We start from the raw sequence: 16,859 nt of genomic DNA on the forward strand, positions 1-16,859 counted from the left end.
ACAGCCCCAGGGGTCCGAGTCAGGACTGTGGGTGGCAAGTGACAGATGCTGCCTCTTGCCCACCCAGGAGAAAGGGGACCACTGAGGTAGCCAACACAGCAGGTGCCCCCAGAAGGACCAAGGGGACCCCCAGGACAGGACTGTAATTGGCCTTCCTTGGGTGAGATGCCCACTCCTGGACCGTGCCAGGGGTGGGCATGTGGCTCACCTGCCAGGTTCTGAAGGGGACAGCAGCCCTCAGTGGAAACAAATGATTCCCTGCGGGTGGGACACCTTCCCTGGGGAAGGCAGCCAAATGAGTTTTCCCTGCACAGACTGAGTGGACTTGGCCAGAAAGGGGCTGGCTGGTCCTGGTCCCCCCTCACCTGCTCCGTCTGTTGTCTCTGTGCTCCAGACTGCTGGAGCCCCCAACGCTGAGGGTCCAGCCCTGGTCTGGCCTCAGAGCACTGGGGGATTTTCCTGTTCCGAGAGGCCCTGCTCACCTCCGCCCTTCTCTCCAGATCCAAGGACCTCTGCTACAGGCTGCTGACGAGGCCAGGCTCCATCTGTGAGGTGGCTTGGCCTCCTCTTGGTCCAGCTGGCGTTGGGTCCAGGTCCCTGGGGAATGACCCCCTGTCTGTGGGGCATGAGGAAGGGCTCCTCTGCCCTCTGAGCTTCAGGGCAGGATTTACACAGCACTTGCCAAACCAGTCACATTCCTGGGTGACCAGGGGCCTCATCCAGTCTGAGGTTTCCTTTGGGGGCTGAGCCCAGCGTCGGCCACCTAGCAGATGCCCAGCACGTGGTCACGAATGAACCAGGGTGAGATGGGCGGAAGCCGCCTCCCCTCCTGCTTCTCTGACAGGGGTCCAGCCCACCAGTTCTCCTGCTCGTAAGTCAGCCTCCCAGGGGAGCTGCAGAAGGACCCTCGTGATTACATCAGGCTCACCCCGATAATCCAGGATGATCCCTTCATCTCCAAATCAGCAGATCGGCAAGCTCAATTCCCCCCGTCGGGCAACCTCACATATTCCGGGGTTAGGACGTGGACATCTACCAACCGAGCAAGCCCGGGATCCTACAGCTCAGCAGTGGCAGCTGAGTGTGAGCCCTGGTTTGGCTCCAAGCCCCAGACGCCTCCTAATTCCCTGGGGGTGTGGGAGGGGTTTGCTGTTCTGGGTCCCGCCCTGGGGTGCTGTGGCCTCCAGGTTACCTCTCCACTGCAGGCACCACCCAGGGAGCACCCAGGATGCCCTTCTGAGTCCAGGCAGAGGGCCCCACACTGGCAGAACCATGAGGCTCCTTCTGCTCCTCTGCTTGGCTGCTCTAGGTGAGCCCACTGGGGGCATCGTGGGAGGGGGCCGCTGCCAGAGCCTCGCGGAGGCAGGCTCAGGGGACAGGGGTGCTAGGGAGCACAGGAGAAGTGGGACCTGAGGCACGGGCACCTCCGAAAGCACAGGGCAGAGAGGGAGAGACCTGGGTTCGAGTCTCAGACCAGCCCCTACTGCACATGTGGCCCAGTTTTTGCTTCACAATTCTGGGCCCACTAATTTATTCATCTGCAAAATGGGCTGATGATACTAAAAGTTGTGAGCTCAAAAGGATTTTTTTTTTAAAGATTGGCACCTGAGCTAACAACTGTTGCCAATGTTCTTTTTTTTTTTTCTGTTTTTTCTCCCCAAATGCCCCCAGTACATGGTTGTATATTTTTAGTTGTGGGTCCTTCTAGTTGTAGCACGTGGGACACCGCCTCAGCATGGCCTGATGAGCGATGCCATGTCCGTGCCCGGGATCCGGGCCGGCAAAACCCTGGGCCACCGAAGCAGAGTGGGCGAACTTAACCACTTTGCCATGGGGCCAGCCCCTTGAAAGAGCTTTTGTGAGTGAAGACACTTGCTGAGTCCTAGGCCTTCCTTCTGGCCTCAGTAGGAGATTTCTCCAGCCTCCCCCCTTCCTGGGCCCGCTCCTTACCACCCTCCCTTGTCTCAGAGTCGCCAGCAGTTTCTCCGTGGACCCTGAGGGAGGTGAGTAGCCCAGCACACTGGAGGGAGAAGGGCCCCCAGCCCCGGTGGGTGCCTTGGCTGGCAGGGGGTTGCTGATGGAGTCGGGGTGTTTGCTGGTGGACAGCTGGAAACTGGCGCCTGGCCTCGGCCCCTGCAGGGCCCTGGGGGAGTGGCGAGAAGCAGGCTGAGCCGGCCAGGTGGGACCTCCAGGGGACGTGGGGCAGGGAGAGCGCTTGGCTTCCCCTTGGGCTGCGGGGGGAGTGGTGGGGACAAAGGGCGTATCCCTATCGCTCTACCACAGGTGCCTGATCTGCGGGGTGGGTGTGACCCCAGAGAGGGCGGGTGGCATGCTGGTGGGGCGCTTGGCCTGAAGGAGGGCAATGAGAGAATGGGGAAGTCCGGGCTCCCCTAGAGGTCTCTCAGACACAGGCTGCCCTACTCTCTACTCTCAGAGGCAGCAGGAGAGGTCAGGGGCCACCAGTCGTCCGTCCGGGTGGTACAGTGGGGGGCAGGGGAAACTGGCCCAGCCTGCTCCCCTCAACCTCACTCCTCCACTTTTCTGCTCCCCTCCCTTCTCCTGCCCCCATTTCTTGCCCTGTGACCCTGAAAGGGGGTGTCAAAGTGGTCTCCACTCAGGGTGGGGGTGGGGGTGCGGGGTCTCCCCCCCGGGCAGTCTTGGTACCGTCCCCAGTCACGGGGTTGGTTGCAGAGCTGGCATCACCGCTATTCCACTGAAGGGCGGGTCTCACTTGAATGCTGCACAGGCTGAACTATCATTTCCTCATTTGCTTTAAAAACAAACACATCCTGGGGTTTCTTCTAAAAGGAGAGAGCAGTGCATCTGAGTCTCCGGGAAGTACCAGGGTAGGGCCGACCCCCTCCTCCCACTGCCAACTTCTGCTCAAACTCTGGCAGAGCAAGTCCTGCTAACTAAACTCCTAAGAGACCAATTGATAAGTCATGCATTCATTCTAAAATACTGCCTGAGCGTCTGTTGGGTGCCCGGCATGGCTCTGGGCCCCAGGATGGTACACAAGGTGCAGCCACAAACCAAAGATCCTACTCTCACGCAGCTTACATTCTAGTGGGGCTGGGGGCACAACTGACAATAAAAAGGAGCAAATTCTGCAGTGTGCTAGAATGTGCTAGAGAAAAGTGAGCAGGGAAGAGGGCAAGGGAACACCTGGTGGGGGAAGGGAGGGAAGGCAGCATTTACTGGGAAGTCCTCACTGAGGAGGAGACACCCAAGCAAGGACATGAGAAGCTGGTAGAGTAGGACATGCCTGGACAAGGGCCTGCATGGCCAGAGCCCAGGAAGCAAGGGGGAGGGGTGTTGGGTGAGGTCAGGGGTGAGAGAGGGCCGAGTAGGGAGGGCCTGGGGGTGCAGCTATGGGAACGCTTGCAGCAGATCCGATTTACCCTTCATGGGGTCCTTTTGGCTGCTGTGTTAGAAGAGATGGGCTGGGGATCAAGGGCTGAATCCCAGACAGCCAGTAGCCTGATCCCGGGATCCAGAGGAGGGACTGGGTGGCAGCCAGAAAGGGCAGGAGAAGTGGTCAAGAAATTCGGAAGGTCAGGCCAACAGCATTTGCTGATGGATGGGATGGGGTGGGAAAGAAAGAGCATCAGAAGGTGACTCTAAGCAACTGGAAGGGTTGGCTGAAGAAAGCGTGGCCTTACAACGGAATATGATGCAGCCGAAACGACTTGGATGGAAGTGAGAAGTTGGGCACAAGACATTGGAAGTCAAGACGTTGAAGAGCCAGGATAACAGAAAGACGATCTCTGCGTATTTTGAAATCGCCAAGAATTATGGCAAGTGTGGTATCAAGAATAGTAGGAAAGAGGGGCAAGAATCGTCAAGGAATGATGGGCAGTTCTAAGCCCTTGCAACCCAGAGGGGCAGGGTGGAATATGTCTGAAGACAGGAAGCTCAAGGCTGGTGTTTAGGGAGGAAGGAGGGAAAATGATCCAGAAATATTAAGAGGATGTCGCCCCGGCGTCCCAGGCCGGTGCAGGAAGGCCGTGGGGATCCTGCTGGTGCAGGTCCTGCCCTGGGGAAGGGAGGCTGGTTCCATCAGGAGTAGACAGGTGTCGGAGGAGAGCTGAGGGTCACAAGGATGTGGGCTGCCCACCGAGCCCGTGTCCCAGAGGGCGCAGGGGGAGGATTTCAGTATCGGGAAGGTTGGGAGGTGGCATGTGAAGGGGGGCTGCAGAGCCCTGTAAGGGGTGGGGCAGGAAGACGAGGGTGACCTGGGCGCCTGGGGCTCCTGTGGGGCTGTCATGAGCAGACGGCGGTGTTCTCATTGAGCGGGGGAGAGGATCTGGTTGAAGGGAGATTCAGACTAGCATGGGCTCCCTGGAGAGAGTGAGGAGCCGGGGCGGGTTGGGCTCCATTACTCCTAAACCCTGTCGGTGTTTCTGGGTGAGGTTCCGGATCATTTCCTAAGTCCCTTGGAGGGGTGCTAGATCAGCTTCCTGCGGCTGCGGAACAAAGTGCCACAGACCAGGTGGTTTAAACCGGGAGGGAGAAACGTATTCTCTCCCACTTCTGGAGGCCAGAAGGCTGACATCAAGGTGTGGGCAGGGCTGGTTCCCTCCGGAGGCCCTGAGGGAGAACCCGGCCCAGGCCTCTCTCCTGGCTTCGGGTGGCTGCTGGCAATCCTGGGCGTTCCGTGACTAGTGACAGCATTGCTCCTGACTGCCCCACCTTCACGTGGCCTTCTCCCTGTGTGTCTGTGTCTGTGTCTCTTCTCTCATTAGGGCCCACCCTAACCCAGTGTGAGTTAATTGCAGTACATCTCACATCTCTAAAGGCTTTTTGCAAATAAGTTCCCATTCCCAGGTACTGGGGTTGAGGACTTGAAATATCTTTTCGGAGGACACAATTCAACCCTCAACAGGTGGGCTGCTTGTTCAAATCAGATCCCCGGGCCCCACCTCAGGGCTAACGAACTGGATCTCTAGGGTTGGGACTCAACTCTCCAGGGTTCCGGTTATCACAGAGACAAGTCTGGAGAAAGCAGAAGCGAGCCTGAAGGGCCTCTGAGCTGCGCCGGGCGCAGCTCACTGTCCGGCCCGGCACAAGTCCCAGGTGGCTCCTTCTCTAACAGCAGCAGGAGGCTCTGCCAGGCCACCCGCTCCGCAGGGCTGCTGCTTGCCTCCACTTCCAGCCCCGAGGGTGGCCTTGTCATCACTTCATCCAATTCTGAGTGTGCCATCCCATCCATCTAGTGTTCTGACAAAGTTGATGAATTTTTAATTAAATGACAGGCAACATTACTGATGGGCCAGACTCACAAACTAAATGAGCAAAAGAAAAACGCCCACACGAGTCTTGTTAGAATAAAAAGTGCCTGCCCCACTGCACAGCGACTGAATATACGGCTCCATCTGTGAACTTATGTAAATCAAGCTTCTATTATGGGCGCTCGAAATGGAAATGAGGGCGGGCTTTTTCCTTCTACTTTTATAAGTCAAGGGCATTTCCCTCCAAGAAAAGAGCAAAAAGAAAAGTGTCACGAGGGGTCGGACCCTCATGTGGTGTAGTGGTTAAGTCTGGCATGCTCCGTGTCAGTGGTCGGAGTTCAGGGGTTCCAGGGTTTTGGGGTTCAGATCCCAGGCACAGACCTGCACCACTCATCAAGCCATGTTGTGGCGGCAACCCAGATGCAAAATAGAGGAGGATTGGTGCAGATTTTAGCTCAGGGCTAATCTTCCTCAAGCGAAAAAAAAAAGAGGAAGATTGGTAACAGGTGTTAGTTCAGAGCAAATCTTCCTCATACACACAAAAAAGAAAAGTGTCACGACACTTCAGCCCTGGGCCCCCACATCCCCCTGTGGAGCCAGATTCCGGCCCCAGGAACGTCCTCTGGCTGTGAGGAGTTGGCCCTTTGGCCCCAGGGTTGCCCTGACGAAATTATTGGCAGCAGTTTGCAAAACGGTGCCCAGAGAGTAGACTGAACTCTCAATATAGCTTCACTTCAAATCATTTGCATGAAAGCCTGTTTGAAAGAAAGTGTTAGAAAAATGGGGGTTCTCATGATGTTTAGCAAGAGGCACGGATGAGAAAACGTTTGCCGGTGTCTGTGCAGCCCTGGGCAGGGGAAGAATCCTGATTCCACAAGCTGCTGCTGCTGGCTGTCTAGACCACAGCTTCTCAGCCTCAAGGCTGCTGACATTGGGGCTGGCTCATTCTCTGCTGTGGGGCGGTCCTGTGCATTGCGGGATGTTTAGCGACATCCCTGGCCTCTCCCCTACTAGATGCCAGGAGCACCCCCCATTCAAGACAACCGAAAATGTCTCCAGACACAAAGGTCCCCTGGAGGCAAAATCATTCCTGCTGGAGAAGCACTGGGCTAGAAAGAAATACGCTTAGTGGTCAGAAACTTTAGGGCTCCTAGAAAACGCCTCGGAAGAACATCACGTTCTAGTTTGTCCCAGTTCTCTGCTCAGTAAGTAGGTTTTTTTTTTTTTTTAATTTCTTTCTTTTCTTTTTTTTATTTTTTTGAGGAATATTGGCCCTGAGCTAACATCCGTGCCCATCCTCCTCTACTTTATATGTGGAACGCCTACCACAGCCTGGCTTGCCAAGCGGTGCCATGTCCACATCCAGGATCTGAACCAGTGAAGCCCGGGCCGCCAAAGTGGAGTGTGCGAACTTAACCGCTGTGCCACCCGGCTGGCCCCTCAGTGAGCAGTTTTCTGATTGCAGTGCGGTTTCCAGAGTCAGCATGGCAGCAGGGCCAGGGCGATGTCTGAGGGATGTGGCACTTAGATTTAGATATTTAGACCCTTCTCTCCACTTGCCCCCCAAGTACGACCCCTACACACTAGTCTTGAAAATGCAGGGGCCGACCCCGTGGCCGAGTGGTTAAGTTCACGTGCTCCTCTTCCACAGCCCAAGGTTTCGCTGGTTCGGATGCTGGGCGCGGACACGGCACCGCTCATCAGGCCATGCCGAGGCGGTGTCCCACATGCCACAACTAGAAGGACCCACAACTAAAAATATACAACTATGTACTGGGAGGCTTTGGGGAGAAAAACGAAAAAAATAAAATCTTAAAAAAAAAAAATGCAGGTAGGTCCCCAGCATTAATAATACAACCCCCTCCCCCCAATCCCCATTCAGAAGGCAGCGCTGTTTAATCCCGACCCCTTCAGACCCCCTCAGTGTGGGCAGCACAAGGCCCCACAGGAAGACCTTAGAGATGTCTTCTGCATCAAAATCGACTCCAGGATCTGCCTGCAAAGGAGAAAGCTTCCTTCCAAGCAGAGAGCCGCTGTAGATGGAGGAACGCCTCTGGGCGTGCCCGGAGAGTGGGCTTTGATCTGGGTCTAGGGAGGAGTCCTCTGGGCGCTGTGTGCTAGGAAAAGATTCCGGGCAGAAAGAGCCTGAACCCAGGAGGCAGAACTTTTTCCAGGAGCTGCTGCCTTTTTTTTTTTTTTTTTTTTTTTTGGTTCAGGTGAAATTCACATAGCACCAAATTAACCATTTTAAAGTGATAATTTGGTAGCATTTAGTAAATTTACAATGCTGTACAACCACTACCTCTGTTTCCTTCCAAAACATTTTCATCACCCCAAAAGGAAACCCCATCCCTATTAAGAAGTCACTCCCCATCCCCTCCACCAAGCCCCTGTGAAGCACCAATCTGCTGTCTGTCTCTGGGGATCTTCCTATTCTGGGTGTCAGAGGAATGGAATCATACACTATGTTGCCTTTTGTGTGGTTCACGTAGCATCATGTTTCAAGGTTCGTCTCTCTTGCAGCAGGGACACTATCAGTAGGTATCAGTACTTCATGCCTTTTTATGGCTGTATAATATTCCGTCGTGTGGATAGACCATATTTTCTTTATCCATTCATCCATTGATGGACGTGTGGGCTGTTTCCACCTTTCGGTGATTCTGAACGGTGCTACTGTGAACATTCGTGCACGTGAACCTGTTAGAACCCCGGTTTTCAATTCCTTTGGTGTATATCCAGGGGTGGAATTGTGGGGTCATATGGGAATTCTTTAACTTACTGAGGACCTGCCAAACCAGCATTTTCTTAAGGTGCTTGATAAATGTTGGTTTCCTTCTTCCTCCCCGGACCGTCTCACCTCCCAGAAACCATCCCTGAAGTCTCCATTGCTACCAAGTCCTGGAGGTTTTCCCCAGACGCCGCAGAGTTGTCATAACCTGCCACTCACCCCAGACGGCCCCGCCCATCCCCTACTCCCTCTTGGGGAGCAAGGACATTGAGGTCGCCAAGAAGGAGGTGGACACCCTTGAGCCCGTCCCCTTCAGCCTCAACATCATACTCAAGTCCAGGCCAGACCTGCTCACCTACTCCTGCCGGGCGGCTGCCACTGGGGTCACGAGCGTGGACAGCGCCAAGCTGCAGATGTACTGGGAGCACTTAGCACTCAGGGGGCAGGGGTGGGGGCATGTGGGGTGCAGGGTCTGGAAGAAAAACAGAAGCTCCTAGGGGTGGGAATCGTGAGGACTGGGGCGAGAGGGATGAAGGTAGGAGGGTGGGGACAGGACAGGCTGCCCGCCTCCAAGGGCCACTGTCAGTCCCTTAGGGCCCGGTCTCGGGTCAGATGTAGTTCCTGGCTAGGCCTCCAGGACACTGTCCCCTGGCAGAAGTGACAATGGCCTGGGCCCCATTTGTAGAGCTCAGAAGTCCTGCTGATGAAGTAGCTCTTTTGTGCTTTATCTTATTTAACCTTCTCAGCACTCAGGGCTGGGGGTTCCTGGTTCTCGGCCTATAGAGGTGGAAGCTAAAGCTCTTGGGGGTGAAGACGGTGCCCAGGCCCCCCAGCTCGCAAGTGACAAAGGCTGGTTTCAAACGCCGCTCCCTCCAGCTCCAAAGCCTGCGCTCTTCCCATTTCTATCCTGCTTGGAACTCAGGCGTCCTCCTGGCGGAAGGCATGGAGGGGGTCCAGGGACAGCTGCCTGACCACTGGCGGACTCTGACCCCCTGGACCTGCACCCGGAGAAGGCAGCCCTGGGGTGGAGAGTCCTGGCTCTGCTGGAGCACTCCCGGTCGTGGGTTCAAATCTCCACGCTCACAGGCTGTGGGGGCTCGACACTTACAAGTCGTCCAACCTCTCTGGGCCTCCACTGCTTCATCTGCAGAACAGAGACAATATCGGGGCCGGCCCGGTGGCATGGTAAAGTTCAGGCGCTCTGCTGCAGCGGCCCCGGGTTTGCGGTCCTGATCCTGGGCGCAGACCTACACACCGCTCATCAAGCCACGCTTGGGGGCATCCCACATACAAAATCGAGGAAGACTGGCATGGATATTAGCTCAGGGACAGTCTTCCTCACCAAAAGAAAAAAAAAAAACAAAGATAACAATAGTACCTCCCCCAGGCAAGCAGAAAGGATCGCTGGGAGCTTTTTGTAGGTGGTGGGTGTTACTCCTCAGTAAAGCTCTTTGGAGCATTAGGTTGAAGGCCCTGGAGGATTCTAGAATCTAGAATCTTCTAAGTGACAGTTCTTGTCCACAAGGAGCATGTAATTCAGTAAAAGAGCCAAGACTGAAAGAATGTAAAACGGGTTGCCAGCTAAATTTGGCATAGGACATATTCATACTAAAAGATTATTCATCGTTTATCTGAAATTTATATTTAACTAGAGTTCCTGTATTTTTATTTGCTAAGTCTGGCAACCCAGAATATACCACAAGAGAGTAAAAACAAATGTGAAACTGTGTGGTATATACTGCAAGTAGGGTAGAAGCTCAGACACAAGGCAGAGAGAGTAATTCAGAAGGCTGCCTGGAGGAGGTGGCAGTCACAGTTAGGCCTCCAGGCTCATTAGGCATTTTGTAACAAGAGAACTTGCTGGGGGGAGGGTGTTAAAGTCTCCCAGCCATGCCTGTGCCACCCTCTCCCACCCTGCCAGATCCCGTGGCCCAGCTGCAGGCTATCTTCACTCTACTGGACAGAGGATCAGGACCCAGGGTAGAGATTTCCTGCGGGGCGGCCTTGGGCAGCCCACCCATCACCTACAGCCTGCTCAGAAAGGATGGGCTCCTCTACACAAAGGAGAGCCACAACGATGGGCGCCCTGCCAACTTCTCCCTCTCACTGAATCAGACGTCGAGCTGGTTCCGGTGCCAAGCTGAAAATGACCACGGTGTCCAGTTCAGCCCCCTCAGGCTCCTGCCACCAGGTGAGAGGGCCCCTCAGCTTCCAGGGGGCAGCTGGCCCTTCTGGGTAGGGCAGTGGGCAGTGGAAGACCTCCGCCCGGCCACTGCCAAGAGCAGGGATGGGCGTTGTGCAGCAGCCAGGCCTCCCCTGGCCCCAAAGGAAGCCCAGCCCAGCAGCCCCCACCCCCTCACAGGACAGCTACCCCAGGTACCCACCATCGTGCTGGCTGGCAGCCTCGCCTCCATTGCAGCTGTCACCGCCTCGATGCTAGGCTGGACCCTGATGCCCAGGTAGGACATGGGTGCTGGATGTGTGGAGGAGTGAGAACTGCTGACGGCCTGCCTGGACCACAGGGGCCCTGGCTGGAGAGCAGCGGGCAGTGGGTTTGTAGGGCAGGGCTGCCGCCAGGGCAAAGAAAGGGCCAGATAGCTTGTGCATGACTTGCAAAAGTTTATTAAGGGCCTACTGTGTGCCAGGTGCCTGCTGAGGGCTTGCCCATTCCTGGCTTTCTCTGACCCTGACCAGTGCTCCGAGCCGCCCTGCAATGGAGCCAGCTGGCCTCTGTGTGGCCTCTCCCATGTTCCTTATGGGTCTGAGGAGGGGTGCTGGGACGGGGGATGAGGCCTCCCGGGGACCAGGGTCCATCAGGGGCTTCTGCCCTCCATGGGAACCACACAGGTCAGTGCTCCCCAGCTGGTGACAAGAGGCAGGGGCCAGACCTCCTGGGGTCCCCTCTCCAGGACCATCACTTCACTGACTTGTAAAGTGACCAGGGCTGGGGGCCGGCCCCGTGGCTGAGTGCGCTCCACTTCAGCGGCCCAGGGTTTCTCCGGTTCAGATCCTGGGCGCGGACACGGCACCACTCTTCAGGCCATGCTGGGGCGGTGTCCCACGTACCACAACTAGAAGGACCCACAGCTAAAAAAAATATACAACTATGTACCGGGGGGCTTTGGGAAGAAAAAGGAAAAATACTTAAAAAAAAATTTTTTTCTAAAGTGATGAGGGCCTTTGTGCTGTCCGACCCCGGGCACCACAGGGCTCTGTGTGCTCCACCTGTCCGGCCTTGGGCAGCGGTCACCTCTGCCCATGAACTTCGTTCCCTTAGTTCCTAAGGCACTGCTGCCTCCTGGTTCTCTTCCTGTCCCCTGGCCAGCCTCTTCCGTGGGCACTGTCCGGGAGTCTCTCCTTGGCACTCTCCTTGTCTCCCCTCTGGGTCCCCTTCTCCCACTTTCTGTCTTCTCCAGAGGCCACATTTCTGGGTTAGCCATGTCACCTCTCTGAGCCTCAGTTTCCCCTTCTATAAAATGAGGTATTGAGGCGTGGATCCCGCTCGCCATGTGACCAGGGGCCAGTGCTTGCCCTCCGGGTGATTCACTGCCCTCCCTTAATTTGGTGGAGTGACTCAGCCTGACACCCCTCCTCCCGCCCAGGGCACTGATACACCTGGCACCATAAAATTCCTGGAGGCCTTGGGAGGGGGTGGTTGGGAGGGGTGTCTGCTTAACCTGGAGTCCCAACTCGTTTGTCCTCAAGGTTGTGACCAGAAGATGCAGGCTCTGCAGAGTCCCCCCAGGACAGCCATGGTCCTTGCGCCCTACAGAAGGGCTCTATTTGAATAAAGAAAAAGTCTGCCAGCCCAGGTTCTTGGAGCCCTGGTGTTCTTCAGCAAACACACAAGGTGTTAGCTTGAGGATTTTAGGATGGGGTGGGGGCTGTAGAGGGAAGGAAGGCGAGGTCATAGGAAGGAGGGGGCTCTGTGTGGGCCCCTGTCCTTGCCCCTCAGCTGCTTGCAGACCATGAGGGTCTGGGGAGGGGGTGGGGGTAGACTCTGAAAAGCCCCACCTGCACCAACCCACTGAGGGCCACCTTCCCCTCCCCAACTCCTGCTCCCTCTTTCCTGGAGTGGCACCCCATCTCCCGGTGGCCCAGGCCTCTGGCTCCACCCACTCATCCCATGGCTGTCCAGCTCACCTGGGAGGACTCTGGGCCCCACTTGGCCAGCACCGCCTCATTAATCCTCACCTGCCACTAGTAAATGGCGTCTGGAACTCCTCCCTGCTGCGAATCAGCCTGTGGCCCCCGGAGGACGCACTCCCCCTCCCCCATACACAGAGCCTTCCCTGTTCAGAGGCTCTGAACCATTTCGGGGAAAGAACCGGATTAAATTCTGCCCCCTGCCTATCACTCTGGGAACGTCGTTTCTGTCTGTACACCATCTTGGAGCCTGAAAATCTGAAGACACACAGACTTGGGGCCTGGCCCAGCCCTGGAAGAATTGGTGGTGGTGGTGGAGAGGGTCTCGACCCCATACCAGGCTTAGCTCCAGAGAGGAGGAAAGAGTGACAGGCCAGGCAGGGAGAGGGTCTGGGCTGTGGCCGGGGGTTTTGAGTAGAATGGAGAGGAGAGGACAGGGGGTGCTAATAAGCCTGGGTCCTGGGCAGTGAGGACCAGACGGGCGTCTGGCCGGGCTTCGGGGGGGGGGGGGGGGGGGGGCGGGGGCAAAGGATGGGTGGGGCAGAGGAGCGAGAACCCCGGGCGTCCCTCTCTTCCTGGGGACTCTCTGGCCCTTTTCTGGTCGCGCCGCAGGCCAGTATGGAGGGGGACGAGACCCCAGCCGAAAGGGGGTCTAGACAATGAGCACTCGGCGGCTGGACAGGTGTCCGCCGCTGGAAACGCAGGCCCTGCCGACGGGGCGCCCCGGCCGCCCCTCCGCCGCGGCTCGCCGCGGGTCGCACTTTGCCCCCGGTCCCTGGGGCCGCGCTGGCCACGCCCCGGGGGCGGGCCCGAGGGCGGGGCGGGGAGCCGGGCTGGCTCCTCGGCGGTCCCGGGTGGCGGCGGCGGCGGCGGCGGCGGAGACGGCGACGGCGACATGGAGAGCGGGGCCTACGGCGCGGCCAAGGCGGGCGGCTCCTTCGACCTGCGGCACTTCCTGACGCAGCCGCAGGTGGTCGCGCGCGCCGTGTGCTTGGTGAGCCGGCGGGGGGCGCCGGGGCCGCGGGGACCGACTCCGCCGCCAGGCCCGCGGGGGCCGCCTCGAGCCCGCGAGCGCGACAGGTGGCGGCGGCCGAGGGCCGGGGCTGGGGAGCGGCGCTCCTGGGGCCGGCGAGTGGGGCCCGGACGCCGCCCACCCCACCTCCCAGGCCCCGCCGCCCCCCGCTCCAGCCCCCGGGTCGTGCCTGCCCACCCCTGGGCCCCGCTGTCCCCCACTGTCCGGGCCCGACGCGGGGTGGCCGAGAGGCGCCGCGGGGAGCAGGCGCGACGGCCTGCTGGCAGTGGGAGGAGCTTGGGGCAGCGCCTGGGCAGGTGGCCGGCGCGCCGCGACTCCCAGCTTGGGGAATTCACCGGAAGGGGCTTTCCGAAGCCATGTGGTGTGTGGGGTGTGGGGTGTGGGGGGCGGCCTGGGGCCCTGAAACAGGGCCTCCCTTCCGCTCAGGAGCAGGCCACGGGTCTACTTCCCCACCCAAGATCGGGTAACCCGAGGGTGTACCCCTCCCCTAGCTGGGCAAACCCCTCCCAGCCCCCCCCACCCCACCCCACCCCACCCCCACCCCCGCACCACGTTGCAGGGTTGGGGGAGGTGGACTGCATCCCATACTTTTGGAGAACCAGAGCCCAGAGCTGGACAAGGTGTTAGAGTGGGCAGGTGGAGGGCTGGGCCTGCAGTGGCCACACGGTGCCTGCCTGGAACTGGGGCCTTGGAGGTGCTCTGGTGGCGCCCCCGCACCCTCCCTGCTGGACTGTGGGGTCTGACCCAAGGAGCTGATGTCCCGAGTGTCGGGATGGCAGTGCCAGGAGTTGGCCTGGCACACTGCTCCCAGCATCCTGGAGTTCCGGCCTCATCCCCAGCTGGGGGTGGGGCTTGTGACTGCCAGCTCCAGAGCCTATTGAGAGAGGCTTGTGCAGTCAGGGCAGGGCAGGGGAGAGGCCTGGGCAGGGCAGGGGAGAGGCCTGGGCCGGCCGGCCGGGGTAACCAGGTGTCCAGATCATCCTGTATCTGCTGACATGGGGCGGGCATGGGTGGTGGCCTTGAAGTTTGGGGAGGAGACAGGTGGCATGAGGCTGTTCCCAAGGGCCTGGAGCCACTCCCAGAGTTCTGGCTGGTGCACCGCCCTCCACCCCCCCTCCAGGACCTCCAGAGGTCTGAGTGCAGAGCCGTGTCCACAGGCCTGTGTGTCAGAGCAGCCTGGAGCGCCCTGTGTGGGCAGGACCCACTATGGGTGGGAGGCAGACTGGGGTTCCCCCGGAGGGGGAGGGGCCAGTACAGAAAAGAGGCCGGAAGTCCTCAGAGGAAGAAAGCTGGCCAGACTGCAGAGGCCAGCCTGGGCAGGGAGGAGGTGGAGGGGCTCTGGGAGTTGGGAGTCTAGGGGCATGGGTTTCAGTTCAGAGGTGAGAGGTGGGAGGGGTCCTCCATCACTGAGGTGTTCAGGTCAAGGTTAGGTGTCATAGAGGTGACTCAGGCAGAGGTGATGGAGGGTGACTCCAAGCCTGGATTTCTGTGACTTTGTGGCCCATCGTGTTTAAAACTAGTTGAAAGTAGGGTTGGGCTGGTGTGGACAGATTGCCCTTCATCCCCATCATGTCCCTAAGCCTAACCCTAACCTCAATGACCCCTCCACACAGGCAGCTGGGGCGGGGCAGCACCCTCTCATGAGATCCCCCTCCACTTTACTCGTCCCCAGTCCAGGAATCCCCAGCCACATCCCTTGTGCTGACGGTTGTGATCGGGTATCTGGAGACGCCCAGAGAAGGTCGGGACAGTGCAGCAGGAGGCAACTTGCTTTTCGGCTCACTCCCCATGTTCAGAACGGGCTGCGATGCCCGACCTCCAAAAGAGGAATGGCAGCAGTCGGAGAGGCCGGTGTCCAGACCCCATGCCAGGGTCCCCCACTATATGTGCCCCCCATGGAGTTTGTCCGGCGGCCACTCACCCTGTCCCCCTGCCCCCTCAGATCTTGGCCTTGATCGTGTTCTCGTGCATCTTTGGTGAGGGCTACAGCAATACCCACGAGTCCCAGCAGAGATACTGCGTGTTCAACCGCAACGAGGATGCCTGTCGCTACGGCAGTGCCATCGGCGTGTTGGCCTTCCTGGCCTGTGCCTTCTTCTTCGTGGTCGACATTTATTTCCCCCAGATCAGCAATGCCACTGACCGCAAGTACCTGGTCATCGGTGACCTGCTCTTCTCAGGTATCTGCCGGCAGCACCTCCCTGATCTTGGGGGGAAATAGGAGCAGGTGGTGTTCCCAAAAGCTCTAGGGTTCCGTGATTGCGGGGCCTCGGCGCCTTCGGGAGCAGCCCGGGGCCCCCAGCCCCCTTGAGCAGACAGGCTCGCACACAGGGATTTCTGACCATCTGCTGAAACCCACTGGTGTTGTGTCACGGGCGCAGGACTTGGGAGGCAGGCATCCCGTCCCCACCCTGGCTTCTGCATCAGGGCCCTTTACACTCCTGGAGGCTTCTGGGAGATCCCTGTCTGTCAGGCTTCCCTGTTCTCCCAGGGGTCCCCTCTCAGTCCCCCGGAAAGCCGCCTCCGTGGAGCTGACCCTGCCCTCCCGGCCTCTCTCCAGCTCTCTGGACCTTCCTGTGGTTCGTTGGTTTCTGCTTCCTTACCAATCAGTGGGCAGCCACCAAGATGGAGGATGTGCGAGTAGGAGCTGACTCAGCGCGGGCAGCCATCACCTTCAGCTTCTTTTCAATCTTCTCCTGGGTAGGTGGGCCAGGGGGCAGGGTCATGGTGTCTTCGGTGAAGGGTGGTGGAGGGCTCAGAAACCCAAACCTGGGGCTCCCTGCAGGGTGTGCTGGCCTGCCTGGCCTACCAGCGCTACAAGGCCGGGGTGGACGACTTCATCCAGAACTACGTGGACCCCACTCCAGACGCCAGCTCGGCCTACGCCTCCTACCCGGGTGCGTCTGCGGACAACTACCAGCAGCCACCCTTTACCCAGAACGCCGAGACCACTGAGGGCTACCAGCCGCCCCCTGTGTATTGAGCTGCAGGCAGGGATGGTAAGGGGAGCAGGGAGGGCGCCGGGGGGCCTCCCCTCCGTCCTGGACTCCTCCCGCGAGGCTTGCCTCCCTGAGCTGCTGGCCCCTCTCGCCGGCGCTGCCTGGAGAGCCCCTGCCTTCCCGGCCTGGCTGTGGAGCCTTGCCTGAAGTGCCTGTGTGCCCCCAGGGCTTTGCCCAGCACTCCTCAAGGGCATTTGTCAGCCAAGGGTTTTTAGCTAGATGTGTTTTGTGGTTGCTTTGAGTGATCCCCACCCTGCCCAGAGAGCTGGAAGTGCCCGCCGTGCTGTTTTCACAAGTGCCTTAGCTTCTCTCCAGCCCCGAGGAGCCGTGGGGGCCGCAGTTCCTTGGGGTTCTCTGCCAAAGACGAGGCTGGGGGCCTCCACCTGCCCTGGTGCTCGTGCTGGGCGGGGCTCCCTTCCTCTTCACTCAGGTTTGTCCCCGCGCCCCCACGTCTGCTCTGGGAGGGGGCAGCCCGCGCTCACTGCTGTAGTGTCTGCCCACTCTTGGATCGGGGTCATCGCTCTGCAGCCACTGTCTCTGGGCTGCCTTCCAGACAGCCCCCGGGTTGGCTGGTGCCACCCCAGGGTCACCGGGCAGCACTTCTCCTTGCTCCCACCCGTTGGCGACAGGGAGGGGCTTTGCCTGACCGATAACACCCAGCTTTATGTAAATATTCCGCCACTGTTAGGAGGTGTGGGCACACCCCTGCCCGCCCCCACCCC

The 16,859-nt window shown here is 58.8% G+C and overlaps 2 protein-coding genes across 2 annotated transcripts; both read left to right on the forward strand.

Moving 5' to 3' along the window:
* Nucleotides 1–806: 806 nt before the first annotated feature.
* On the forward strand, nucleotides 807–11,750 carry C11H17orf99 (chromosome 11 C17orf99 homolog). The gene is made up of 5 exons (XM_046676346.1): nucleotides 807–871; nucleotides 1,247–1,309; nucleotides 1,969–2,003; nucleotides 9,881–10,150; nucleotides 11,665–11,750. The coding sequence occupies exons 1-5, from the start codon at nucleotides 807–809 to the stop codon at nucleotides 11,748–11,750; spliced, it is 519 nt and encodes a 172-aa protein (XP_046532302.1).
* A 1,192-nt stretch (nucleotides 11,751–12,942) lies between these two features.
* SYNGR2 (synaptogyrin 2) lies at nucleotides 12,943–16,853 on the forward strand. Its single transcript, XM_046677901.1, has 4 exons — nucleotides 12,943–13,099; nucleotides 15,081–15,318; nucleotides 15,699–15,838; nucleotides 15,924–16,853. The coding sequence occupies exons 1-4, from the start codon at nucleotides 13,001–13,003 to the stop codon at nucleotides 16,119–16,121; spliced, it is 675 nt and encodes a 224-aa protein (XP_046533857.1). The 5' UTR covers nucleotides 12,943–13,000; the 3' UTR covers nucleotides 16,122–16,853.
* The last annotated feature ends 6 nt before the right edge of the window (nucleotides 16,854–16,859 follow it).

This window comes from Equus quagga, chromosome 11, assembly GCF_021613505.1.
Source record: "Equus quagga isolate Etosha38 chromosome 11, UCLA_HA_Equagga_1.0, whole genome shotgun sequence".
In the NCBI taxonomy this organism is placed as follows: Eukaryota; Metazoa; Chordata; class Mammalia; order Perissodactyla; family Equidae; genus Equus; species Equus quagga.